Source organism: Pelophylax lessonae, assembly GCF_965119305.1.
Source record: "Pelophylax lessonae genome assembly, chromosome: 11".
NCBI classification, from domain to species: domain Eukaryota; kingdom Metazoa; phylum Chordata; class Amphibia; order Anura; family Ranidae; genus Pelophylax; species Pelophylax lessonae.
This window is the reverse complement of record NC_138778.1, coordinates 230,912,898-230,926,004: the sequence shown is the minus strand read 5'-3', so window position 1 is coordinate 230,926,004 and position 13,107 is coordinate 230,912,898. Positions and strand designations below refer to the sequence as shown.

General features: G+C 44.5%; 1 protein-coding gene across 1 annotated transcript in view; it reads right to left on the bottom strand.

Annotated features, from left to right (window-relative positions):
- Positions 1 to 13,107, bottom strand: part of LOC309567503 (ABC-type organic anion transporter ABCA8-like) — a 182,005-nt gene that overhangs the window by 51,613 nt on the left and 117,285 nt on the right. Inside the window, exons 24-25 of the mRNA XM_082272888.1 lie at positions 8,728 to 8,898; positions 7,563 to 7,676 (exon numbers count right to left, since the gene is read on the bottom strand). Of these exons, the coding sequence (XP_082129014.1) occupies positions 7,563 to 7,676; positions 8,728 to 8,898 (285 nt within the window). The remainder of the gene's footprint in view (positions 1 to 7,562; positions 7,677 to 8,727; positions 8,899 to 13,107) is intronic.

Here is a 13,107-nt window from a genome sequence, read left to right as displayed (position 1 = left end):
AAACCCTGGATGCATTGATACAACTCAGTATCACCATAGATAGAAGACTACGAGAAAGAAAGGCTGAAAAAATGGGAATGCCATTATTCAGTTCTTCTCGGATTTCGGCCGCTAACCCTACTCCTATGGAGGTAGGAACCATACGCCCACCTCTATCATCTACGGAAAGAGCCAGGAGACGACTTAGTAATCTCTGCTTATACTGTGCATCCCCGAATCACATGATAAACGTCTGTCCCCTTGTCTACAAAAAAAAGGGTGAGTGTTCACATGTCCTCCTAGGGGGATTGACAACTTCAATTACTAACCCTTACCTTTTTGTTCGCTTGACTCTACAGTGGGACCAGACCAGGATTACTACTAAGGCCATGATTGACACAAGATCTTGTGGAAATTATATTGATATACGTTTTGCTGCTTTAAATAAAGTCCCTATTATTTCTAAACCTAAACCTGTCTCAGTGAGTCTTATTAACGGTGTTCCTTTATCTTCTGGTCCGATCACTGATCAGACACAAGCACTCTTAGTCACCACTAACGAGGCTGATATGGAGACCACCACCTTCGACCTAATACCTTCACCCCACTTTCCCATTATTTTGGGACTTCCCTGGTTACACACACATCAACCAACCATAAATTGGAAGGAACGGACCCTGGCCTTCCTCTCTTGCTATTGCGAGGGTATGTGTAACCTCCCGTCTTATGGGAAGATCCTGTCTGTGGTGACAGATGAGATTGCACCACTATGCTATCAGGATCTGTCTGAGGTTTTTCTTGAGAAAAATGCCCAAGCACTACCTCCCCATCGGGACTATGATTGTACTATTGATCTACTCCCAAATAGCAAATTGCCGTTCGGTCATGTTTATCCTCTTTCGCAGGATGAACTTTCCCATCTCAAAGAATATTTGGATGAGAATTTGACAAAAGGTTTTAATAGACCTTCCACTTCTTCCACAGCAGCAGGACTCTTTTTTGTCCGCAATAAGGACTCAAGTCTCAGGCCTATCATCGACTATAGGCAATTGAATGCTATTACAATAAAAGATCGCTATCCTCTACCGCTTATCCCTGAGCTCATTGAACAGGTGCGTGGAGCTACCTATTTTTCAAAATTGGACCTGAAAGGGGCATACAATCTAATCCGAATCCGTGATGGAGATGAGTGGAAGACTGCATTCAGAACCAGATACGGATTGTTCGAATATCTTGTAATGCCATTCGGGCTATGCAACGCCCCTGCAGCCTTCCAACGATTTATAAACGATATCTTTAGAGACTTACTGGATGTCTGTGTTGTGGTATATCTGGACGATATACTTATATATTCACGATCCTTGTCTGAACATATAAAACATGTAAGACTTGTGTTATCGAGATTACTTGCACACAACCTATACGTGAAACTGAAAAAATGCTTGTTTCATAAAGAAGAAGTACTATTTCTAGGATACATCATATCCAAAACAGGAATCAAGATGGATATGAGTAAGATATCCTGCATTCAGGATTGGCCTATACCAACCACCCGCAAAGCGCTACAGCGATTCCTTGGATTTTCAAATTTCTATAGGAAGTTCATCAAGAGACCCCTCACACAACTCACGAGCATTAAGAGACCATTCAAATGGTCAGATGAAGCAAATGAAGCTTTTCACCTGTTAAAGACAAATTTTACTTCTGCTCCCATATTACGCCATCCAGACCCATCCATCCAATACATTCTGGAAGTAGATGCGTCAAACATGGCAGTAGGAGCAATACTCTCCCAACGACCAACTAACACTTCACCACTTCATCCAGTCGCCTTCTTTTCTAAATCCTTAAGCAGTCCAGAGATAAATTACCCAGTGGGTGAAAAGGAACTGCTTGCTATAAAATTGGCTCTGGAGAATTGGCGACATCTACTCGAAGGCACCCGATTACCAATACTCATATACACAGATCATAAAAATCTTCAATATCTTCAGACTAACAAAACTCTCTCTCACCGGCAGGTACGATGGTCACTATTCTTCCTAAGGTTTAACTTCCTAGTGACCTACACACCTGCAGATAAGAATAAAAAGGCGGATGCACTATCACGACTAACTGAAGAAAATTACTTTGAAATCCCTTCCGTTCCTATAATACCTTACAAGCGTATTATTGGAGTTGTCCGTTCCTTGAAGGAAGAGGTTCTGCATAGTTTAAGTTTGGATTCACCCCCACCACAACTAAATACTGATGCAGAAGGCTTCCTCTACTACAACGACAAACTTTACATACCCCCTACCATGCGCACCAAGATCTTGGAATTGTCGCATGATGTGCCTATGGCAGGACATATGGGTATGACAAAGACTCTTAATTTGCTTACCAGGCAGTTCTGGTGGCCTGACATGAAGACATCTATACAGAAATTCGTCTCTTCATGCAATGTCTGTGCCAGGTCCAAAATTGACACTACGAAACCATCCGGTCTACTATGCAGTCCACCAATACCCCAGACTCCATGGGAAGTTGTGTCCTTGGACTTTATAGTAGAACTACCTCCTTCCAAAGGATTTAATACCATCTTGGTGTCAGTGGACCATCTGACAAAAATGGCACATTTCATTGCTATTCGCAGACTACCTTCGTCCAAACAAACAGCGGAACTACTGATGAAACATGTCTTTAAGTTACATGGTATCCCGAAAACTCTTTTGTCTGACCGTGGATCACAATTCATCTCCAAGTTCTGGCAAGAACTATGTCACATACTACGAATTGAGCGAAGGCTCACTTCTCCCTACCATCCTCAGACCAACGGACAGACTGAAAGAGTCAACCAGTGCATCGAGCAATATTTACGTTGTTACACTTCATACCAACAGGATGATTGGGTGGATCTTCTCCCTCTGGCAGAATTTGCCTACAACAACGCAACCCACAGTACGACCAAACAGAGTCCGTTCTACTTGAACTATGGGTTTCATCCCACTATTCTTCCACCACGCATCCTTCCTTCAAATAACCCAGTAGCCTCAGACTATCTTACCCAAATAAAGGACTCTCTGGGTTTACTTAATACTACCATCGCACACGCTCATAGTCAACAAAAGAAGTACTATGATCTTCGTAGAAGACCTTCTCCTCAGTATGCTATTGGGGACCTCGTTTGGCTCTCAACAAAAAACTTAAGATTAAGGATCCCTAGCAAAAAGCTTGGGCCTCTGTTCTTGGGACCTTTCCCAATCAGGAAACTTATTGGAAAAGCTGCAGTACAGCTCACATTACCAACAGACCTCAAAATACATCCCATCCTCCATGTGTCGCTACTGAAGCCCCATGGTGCTGACCAAGGAATAAGGCCTACTATCCCACCTCCACCTCCTGTACAAGTTGAAGGTGGAGAAGAATATGAGATAAAAGAGATTCTGGATTCTCGTATCCACAGAAGAAGACTTCAATATCTAGTCCGATGGAAGAACTATGGGCCCCAAGACGACACCTGGCTAAATACCTCTGACATACATGCACCTAGACTAATTCGCAATTTTCACGCAAAATACCCGGAAAAACCAGCTCCAGAGGCCTTCAGGAGCCGGCCTTAAGGGGGGGGGGGTACTGTAATGTTCTGGTACCTTGGTACCCTAATTCCACTTTCTTTAAGTGTATGTGCCCCACCATTCTCTTTTGGTGAGGTGCGCATACACCTTTAAGACCGATGCTGTCGTCATTGAGCGCCGCAGGAGCGGCTATTTCAACAGCCGGCGGTCTCACTAGCATTGTTCGTTCAACGCCGCTTAACCTGTCTTGAAGCTCACATGCTTGCAAGCATACCTCGCTGTCGGAACCTCGCTGCTGATCCCTGTATCCCGCTACCAGATCACCCGCTCTTACCGAACCTCTCCTCTGCTACTTGCTACTAGTGATAAGTACCCCACAGGGGAATCCTCCATAACCTTCATACTAAAGCTTACACTATCTAGCTCTGCATACTAAAGACTGTTACTACATCTGCACTATCTAGATTGCTAGCTCTTGAGCCTACTATCATCTGCTCTCACACTGGGTTAGTCTCTCCTGTATGTCATCTGCTATCCTATCATCTACTACCATACATGATTGCTAACCTATCTGCATCCCACCTGCTACTATCTCATTCTCAAGAACATTCCTCTCAAGTGTCTGTCACCTATCATCTCTACTCAAGCCTATCTCTTCAGCCTATCACCACTATACTACTATACACATAGATCACTCCAGGAACATCTTAGTGAGTGTGTGTATTTGTATGCTGAATTGAGACTATCCACATATGATGAGTCTTGGGAGTTGGGATTGGTATCTCAGCGTTTCTCTACATGACTACTGAAGTGGAATATTTCTGCAGCTGCAAATCCACATTATACAGAAAACGCAGGAGCGTTACACCAACCGGCCTCACAACCGCAGACCACGTGTAACCACACCAGCCCAGGACCTCCACATCCAGCATCTTCACCTCCAAGATGGTCTGAGTCCAGCCCAGGACCTCCACATCCAGCATCTTCACCTCCAAGATGGTCTGAGACCAGCCCAGGACCTCCACATCCAGCATCTTCACCTCCGAGATTGTCTGAGACCAGCCCAGGACCTCCACATCCAGCATCTTCACCTCCGAGATTGTCTGAGACCAGCCCAGGACCTCCACATCCAACATCTTCACCTCCAAGATGATCTGAGACCAGCCCAGGACCTCCACATCCAACATCTTCACCTCCAAGATGATCTGAGACCAGCCCAGGACCTCCACATCCAGCATCTTCGCCTCCAAGATGATCTGAGACCAGCCACACGGACAGCTTCTGCAACAATCGGTTTGCATAACCAAAGGATTTCTGCATAAACTGTCGGAAACCATCTCAGGGAAGCTCATCTGCATGTTCGTCGTCCCTTATCGGGGTCTCCACCTGACTGCAGTTCGTTGTTGTATCCGACTTGAGTGGGCAAATGCTCACATTCAATGGTGTCTGGCACTTTAGAGAGGTGTTCTCTTCACTGATGAATTCCGGTTTTCACTGTACAGGGCAGATGGCAGACAGCGTGTATGGTGTTGTGTGGGTGAGCAGTTTGCTGATGTCAACATTGTGGATAGAGTGGTCCATGGTGGCGGTGGGGTTATGGTATGGGCAGGCGTACGTTGTGGATAGAGTTGCCCATGGTGGTGGTGGGTTTATGGTATGGGCAGGCATACGTTGTGGAGGGAGTGGCCCATGGTGGCGATGGGGTTATGGTATGGGCAGGCATACGTTGTGGAGGGAGTGGCCCATGGTGGCGGTGCAGTTATGGTATGGGCAGGCGTATGTTGTGGATAGAGTTGCCCATGGTGGTGGTGCGTTTATGGTATGGGCAGGCATACGTTGTGGAGGGAGTGGCCCATGGTGGCGATGGGGTTATGGTATGGGCAGGCGTACGTTGTGGATGGAGTGGCCCATGGTAGTGGTGGGGTTATGGTATGGGCAGGCGTACGTTGTGGATGGAGTCACCCATGGTGGCGGTGGGGTTATGGTATGGGCAGGCGTACGTTGTGGATGGAGTGGCCCATGGTGGCGGTGGGGTTATGGTATGGGCAGGCATACGTTGTGGATGGAGTGGCCCATGGTGGCGGTGGGGTTATGGTATGGGCAGGCGTACGTTGTGGATGGAGTGGCCCATGGTGGCGGTGGGGTTATGGTATGGGCAGGCGTACGTTGTGGATGGAGTGGCCCATGGTGGCGGTGGGTTATGGTATGGACAGGTGTATGTTATGGACAATGAACACAGGTGCATTTTATTGATGGCATTTTAAATGCACAGAGATACCGTGATGAGATTCTGAGGCCCATTGTTGTGCCATTCATCCACGACCATCACCTCATGTTGCAGCATGATAATGCACGGCTCCATGATGCAAGGATCTGTACACAATTCCTGGAAGCTGAAAACATCGCAGTTCTTGCATGGCCAGCATACTCACCTGACATGTCACCCATTGAGCATGTTTGGGATGCTCTGGATCGGCGTATAGGACAGTGTGTTCCAGGTCCTGCCAATATCCAGCAACTTCGCACAGCCATTGAAGAGGATCGGACCAACATTCCACAGGAACCAATCACCAACCTGATCCCAGGAGATGTGTTGCACTGCGTGAGGCAAATGGTGGTCACACCAGAGACTGACTGGCTTTCGGACCCCACCAATACAGTAAAACTGCATATATTAGAGTGGTCTTTTATTGTGGCCAGCCTAAGGCACACCTGTGCAATAATCATGCTGTCTAATCACCATCTTGATATGCCACACCTGTGAGGTGGATGGATTATCTCTGCAAAGGAGAAGTGATCACTAACACAGATTTAGAAAGATTTGTGAACAATATTGGAGAGAAATCGGCCTTTTGTGTACATAGAAAAAGTCTGAGATCTTTGAGTTCAGCTCATGAAAAATGAGGACAAAAACAAAAGTGTTGCGTTAATAATTTTATATATATATATATATATATATATATATATATATATATATATATATATATATACTTCCATGTCAAAATGATTATTGGATTCTATTACAATTCTAACAGTACACCTGCGAAGTGGCGGACTTTCATAAGTGGGGTAGATATTGGGAAACCTCCATGTATATATATATATATAATCAAATTATATAAATATATATGAAAAAATGTTTAATTCCTTTGCTTTGGCTCAAAAAAATTTAAGATTTTTAAAAATTAAAGAAAAAAAAGAAGAAGGTGTTGTGCTAGTGCTTTAAATTTTGTAATCTCAACTCACAAGCTTAAAATACAATAAAACAGGTATAATATAAGTGTGTAAATGCAGTGCAAAAATAACTACAGTTTAAAATGTGTTCATTAAAAAAAAAAACTTTTATAGAGTGGGTGCCTGGATGTTTATAATTTTTCTTCCTCCAATCAAGCGAGTCGAGTTATTGCCAAAGAGCTCAATTTTGGTCTCATCTGATCACAGCACTTTCTCCCAATCCTTCTCTGAATTATTTGGATGTTCATTGGCAAGTTTCAGACGGGCCTTGTGGACACTGCAGAATTTTAAACTATGGTGTCGTATTGTGTTACCAACGGTTTGTTTGGCGAATGTGGCCCCAACTGCCTTGAGATCATTCAGAGCTCCTCCTGTGTAGTTCTAGGCTGATCCCTCACTTTTCTCATGATCATCCTTGCCCCATGAGGTGAAACCTTGCATGGAGCTCCAGACCGAGGGCGATTGATGTTTTTTTTATATATATACAGTATATATATATATATATATCTTGGAGCTCTCATTCTTGCATTCAAGTGTGACTCTTCCTGGGACCCAGTTGGGGCTCCAATGGGCAGTAGTGAGTTGCCACACTGTCATAATATTTTAATTTGTTTCTAACCTCCACTCAGAGCTCCACCACCCAAATTCCCGAAGAGTTTTTATTGCTGTCTGCAGATCCATGGCAAATCTATGGCTTAGAAGGTAACGCACAGGAAATTATCTCCAATTTGTATCCCTTCTTAGGCATAAAAAATCCGAAGTAACCCGCTGGAAACAATATCACCTACTTACCAAGATAAAGAAGAAGGACCATCGGTCATGATGAATCTTCTTCTTCCCAAACACCAACGTGATTAGGTAGACATAGAGGACCATGGCCATGCCGTAACCCAAAATTTCCATAATCTGAAAATCAAAACATAAGTTTGATGTAGAAAATACATTCCTAATCCAAACACACTGGATAAATGTACAATTGACATGAAGTTGGGGGCCAACCTAAATCTGACCTCCAGCCTTTCCTTCAGTTTTGCACAGTTGTACCGGCTCTCCAGTACAGGTTGATATTTGCATAACTCCTTCCAAGAGCCTGCCCACTGCTTGCATCAGGGCTGAGGGCTCTTGAGAGGAGTACTAAGGCCTGGTGCTGTGATGTTTTCAGGAAGCTTTGTACAGTCCCCTGCTGGCCCCTCCCACCAGCCATGATCTGCTTACACACAGGCAAGGACAGAGAGCCAGTGATGACATCATTAGACCGGCTTCCTGTTGGTGACAACGATGGGCCAGACCTGAACAATGTGTGGGGAGGACCAACACGCCCCTTGCTGTGGCAGACATATAGCTGTGCAATCAAAAAAGCCCATACTTCTTGCTGATCGGAGAGATCTAGATATAACTCAGCATTGGACATGTTGAACCTCCGCAGGAAGATCATTGCTTCCACACAGAGAGCAAGGGTCCTTTTCTGAACCTGCTGGCAGGGGACAGACTTCTCTACTTGAGCTGTGGCCGCTTTCTAAAGAAAACCAACTATAAGACTTGGCTCCCCTTTCGTTTTGATGCACCTGGAAGGTATTCTCTACTTCTCTACTTGTTCTGAGGCTGCTTTCTAAAGAAAACCAACTATAAGACTTGGCTCCCCTTTCGTTTTGATGCACCTGGAAGGTATTCTTTACTTCTCTACTCGTTCTGAGGCTGCTTTCTAAAGAAAACCAACTATAAGACTTGGCTCCCCTTTCGTCTTGATGCACCTGGAAGGTATTCTCTACTTCTCTACTTGTTCTGAGGCTGCTTTCTAAAGAAAACCAACTGTAAGACTTGGCTCCCCTTTCGTCTTGATGCACCTGGAAGGTATTCAGCTCATTTTAAATCATAAATCCGGTTGGGTTTTTAAAATTTCAGATTTCAGAGGTTCAGCTAACTGCAAGGCTATGAAAAGCTGAGCGATGATACTCACAAGCAGCAACGCGTTAAAGAATGGAAAATGGACGGAAGGGCTGAACATAAACAGGATGGCGATCATCAGGAAAAGGAGGAGCCACGAGAGAGCGATGTCCACCAGGGCTTGTCCAAACCAGTACGCGGATGGGAAAAGGCCAGAAATACGCAGCTGGGAGCGAGCTTTGATCTGGAAGGAGAAAGAATTGGTGGTGTGATCTTCACCAACAGATAATAAAAAAAAATTACCTAGCTGGACCTTACTCTCTAGGCTTCATAAACAGCTGAGCTCAATTCACCAACATGAACATATCTTAGAGCAGAGGCATAACTAGAACCTTCAGGGCCCTGGAGCAAGAAACCATGAAGGGCCCCCTTGGCCCCTAACCGGGGCCATTGCCAATGATTTTGGGGCCCTTTACTCCCATCCCACCCTTTATTATAGCTTCCTGCCCTCTTGGAGTCTCCCCACAGTAAACGCCAGAGCCCAGTCACAGGTGCGACCTTTGCGACCCTGGTAGTTCCGCCACTGGTGTCAGTAGCTTTTTATTTCTTTTGTTTTTTTTTTTATTACCATTTGCTTTTTTTACAATTGTATTTTTTGTTATTTTGTTATTTTTTTTACATATTTTTTTAGGACCGGTTGGGGGGCTTTGGTGAAATATCAGGGGTCAAAATAGACCCCTGATGTCTCACTTTTGAGATAGAGAAAGGGACAGGTCCCCATCCCCCCGCTGCTAGTAACTGAGGACATAGATTCATCAGTCCCTTTCTCCACAGCCTCAGCTGTACAGAATGAATGAACAGGGATAGCTCTGTACAGAGCTTCCTGTTCATTCATGTGCAGTTTACTATGCCCCAGCTATGAAAACAAACAAACAAAAAAAACAGAGCCAATGATCGATATTAAGACAAGGAACACATTTACGGGCCCCTTCCCTGCTCTCCATCCTGACAGATCCCCCGCAGTAGCCAGTGGGAGGGGGAAAGGGAGAAACATGGCAGCACTGTGGGGGCAGGGTGCAGGGATAGGGAGGTGGCGGGAGCGGCATGTGGAGGAACCGATGCCTTCCATTTCTCTCTGCAGCCGCTGAATGTCTGCAGGAGGGAGAAGAAGAAGAAGCGGGCATTCAGTGGCTACATAGAGGGATCAGTTCCTCTACATGCCACCGCCCCCACCGCCCTTCTCTCCAGACGTACAGGGGGTCCGGGTCGCAATGGCGATAGGCCCTGTATATAGCTTCTATCCAGACATAGAGGGGGTCCGGGTCGCAATTAGGGATGATCGAACGGTTCGGGTCGCCCATCGGTTCGACCCGAACATTGACTGTTCGAAATTCGGCCGAATTTCGAACTTTTTGCTGAAAAAGTTCGGAATTCAGCAACCAGAACCAACAAAAATGCAATGGGACAGGAACTGGGCTTTAAAAGCCCGTGATTGGACCAGAACCATCAGTAAAAGCCAATTGAGGGGGCAGGAGGATGCTAGGAATGTGATTGGAGTGACTAGGGGGTCCAGAGGTCAATCAGTAGTGAATACGCCCCCAGTATATAAGATAGCCCCGCCAAATCTCTAACATTGTAATACAGGGGCTGTGGAAGAGAGTGGAAGCAGTTCTGTTACTCCTGCTTCAAAGTGTCATTTAGCAATTATTAGTGTGAGGAAAGGGATATCTAGTGTAGTTAGGGTACTATTTTCCACTATAGTTAGATTTAATAATCTAGTTTCTGTAGGGAAAGTGTTAAGTGTCAGGGGGACTGTAGTGTAGTGTAGGGTTAACTGACTCTGACTGCTATGGCAGGGTGACCAAACCCTTCCATGTCAGGGTGACCGCCATAGAAAGCCATAGAAAAAAGATTGTTACTATTTGCAATAAAGCAGGATAGTGGCTTCGCTACTTTCACACCTAAGCGATTTGTAGCAGGCGTTTATTGGGCTTTTTTGTGGACGTGTTTGGAGGCAGGCATGACATCTGAACTTCTGTGTAGGGGTATATATACACACACACATGTATGTATATATACACATACACATATATAGGTGTGAAAGTAGCAGAACCCTATTCCTGCGCTAATGAAATAATGAGCAGGCATAGGAATTCGTTCCTATTACACCTATATGTGTGTATGTGTATAAATACATATAAGTGTGTGTGTATATATACCCCTATACAGAAGTTCATATGTTATGCCTGCCTCCAAAGACGCCCAAAAAATGCCCAAAAAAACGCCTGCAACAACACACCTGGGCGTTTTTTGTAGAAGGCGTTTTTTTGGGCATTTTTTGCCGTCTCTGGAGGCAGGCATAACATCTGAACTTCTGTATAGGGGTATATATACACACACACTTACAGTATATGTATTTATACACATACACACATATAGGTGTGATCAGGGCTTGACAAATTTTCCTGAAATCTAGGAGCCAGCTAAAAAAGTTAGGAGCCAGTTTTTTTTTTTTTTTTAAACTAACAACCAAGCTTTATTTAATAAAACGGATACTAAATTTACACATAAATACGACTAGAACCCCACTCTCTTCTAGCGCAATTGGATGAAAACAGACTGTCTGTCTCTTTCCATCCGATGCCATCTGATCCGATCCACGGGATGGATAGAAAATAGAACCACCATCCGTCTGCTTTTGGCAGACAGGATCAGATGGCGGCAGATTACTGCTCCATAGAGGAGAATGAAGGGTCCGATCAGGTCTGCCTGAAAAACTGACAGGCTGACCTGATCAGACAGCCCGTGTGAAAGGGGCCTTCGGCTGTGGCATGGCGATGAGGAAAAATTATTATTATTATTATTATTATTATTATTTTTTTTTTTAATAATTAAAAAAAAAAGAAAAAAATATTATTTCGTTTTTACATTTAAAAAATAAATTAAATTAATAATAAATAACCACACTCCCTGTCAAAGGTAACTAACTGGACAGGGAGATGGTAATGCATTGTGAACAAGCAGGCAGTGGAAACAGTAATTACAACAGTCATTACTCCCGGCCACCACAAGAGGGCGCCAGTTCCCCATTGGAAGCCTCTCATCTCAAGTAGGCCGAAAAGTCGGGGCCTCAATTTTCGGACGGCCCGGAAGTCCGTGCACTCCGTGCAAAAATGACAGGACACCTTCTGCAGGGCACCCCAGGCGCCAGGTTGCTAATTCTAGTCGCAAATGCGACCTGGCGCCCGGGTTTTGTCGAGGCCTGGGTGTGATAGGAGCGAAGTCCTATGCCTGCTCATTATTTAATTAGCGCAGGAATAGGGTTCTGCTACTTTCACACCTATATATGTGTATGTGTATAAATACATACATGTGTGTGTGTGTATATATACCCCTACACAGACGTTCAGATGTCATGCCTGCCTCCAAACACGTCCACAAAAAAGCCCTATAAACGCCTGCAACAAATAGCTGGGTGTGAAAATAGCAAAGCCACTATCCTGCTCTACTGCAATTCTAATACAAACAAACTTTTTTTTTTTCTGGTTCTGGACATGCTACAGAGCTGAAACTTCACAGGTACACCTTTTAGACCCCCCAGACACTAAATCCAAAGAAATCTCATTTTTTTTTCAATAATTTTTTCAATAATTTGCTCTCTATCAAAATTGACAATTTTTAAGAACTTATTTTTGTGTGATTAATAGTCCCTGGGGCATGACCCAGAACCCTAGGCACTTTTTAGGGGCATTTATTGGGTTTTAGGGCTTCAAAATGGTGTTTTTTGATTACTGAAGTTCGGGTCCCAATGATTTCAATGGGGTTCTAAAATCCGGGCCAAACTTTCGGGAAGTTCGGGTGTTCTGGTCGAACCGAACTTTTCAAAAGTTCGATCATCCCTAGTCGCAATGGCAATGGCCCTGTATATAGCTTATAGCATGCTCTGCTGTACAGGGACTGCAAGAGGATAATATCAAGTAACATTCAGGAGTAAAGTGTATCCCCAGCCAAAATTTGCTAGGGGTGGGTTATTAGTCCCATTAATTAGTAAGTCTTATGCTGATGCATATTTGTAACTTAAAGTGGACCTAAACTTTTATCGTGCATAAGCAGTGCCCTAAAATATCTACTCATTGTCTTAAATTCCTTTAGAAAACTAGAAGTGTGTTTCACATTCCTAGGCACGATTTCTCTGTACCCTCATAGCTGTAAATCTGCAGCGTAAGATCATTTAAGGAAGGTTGAGTGAGATTTGCTGAAGTCACTTCTGTGCTGCTCACTGTTCTCTTTGCTGGACAGGAATCTGTACCTGAGGACCTGAAGTGCAAGGATCTCCCTGCTTCCAAGCCTGGTAATCTCTGGAGATTTGGAGTGCGATTTGGTAATGTCCTCCCTGTGCTTCTCACTGTTCTCCTTGCTGGAGTGGAAACTGTTCCTCAGGACCTGTAGTGCA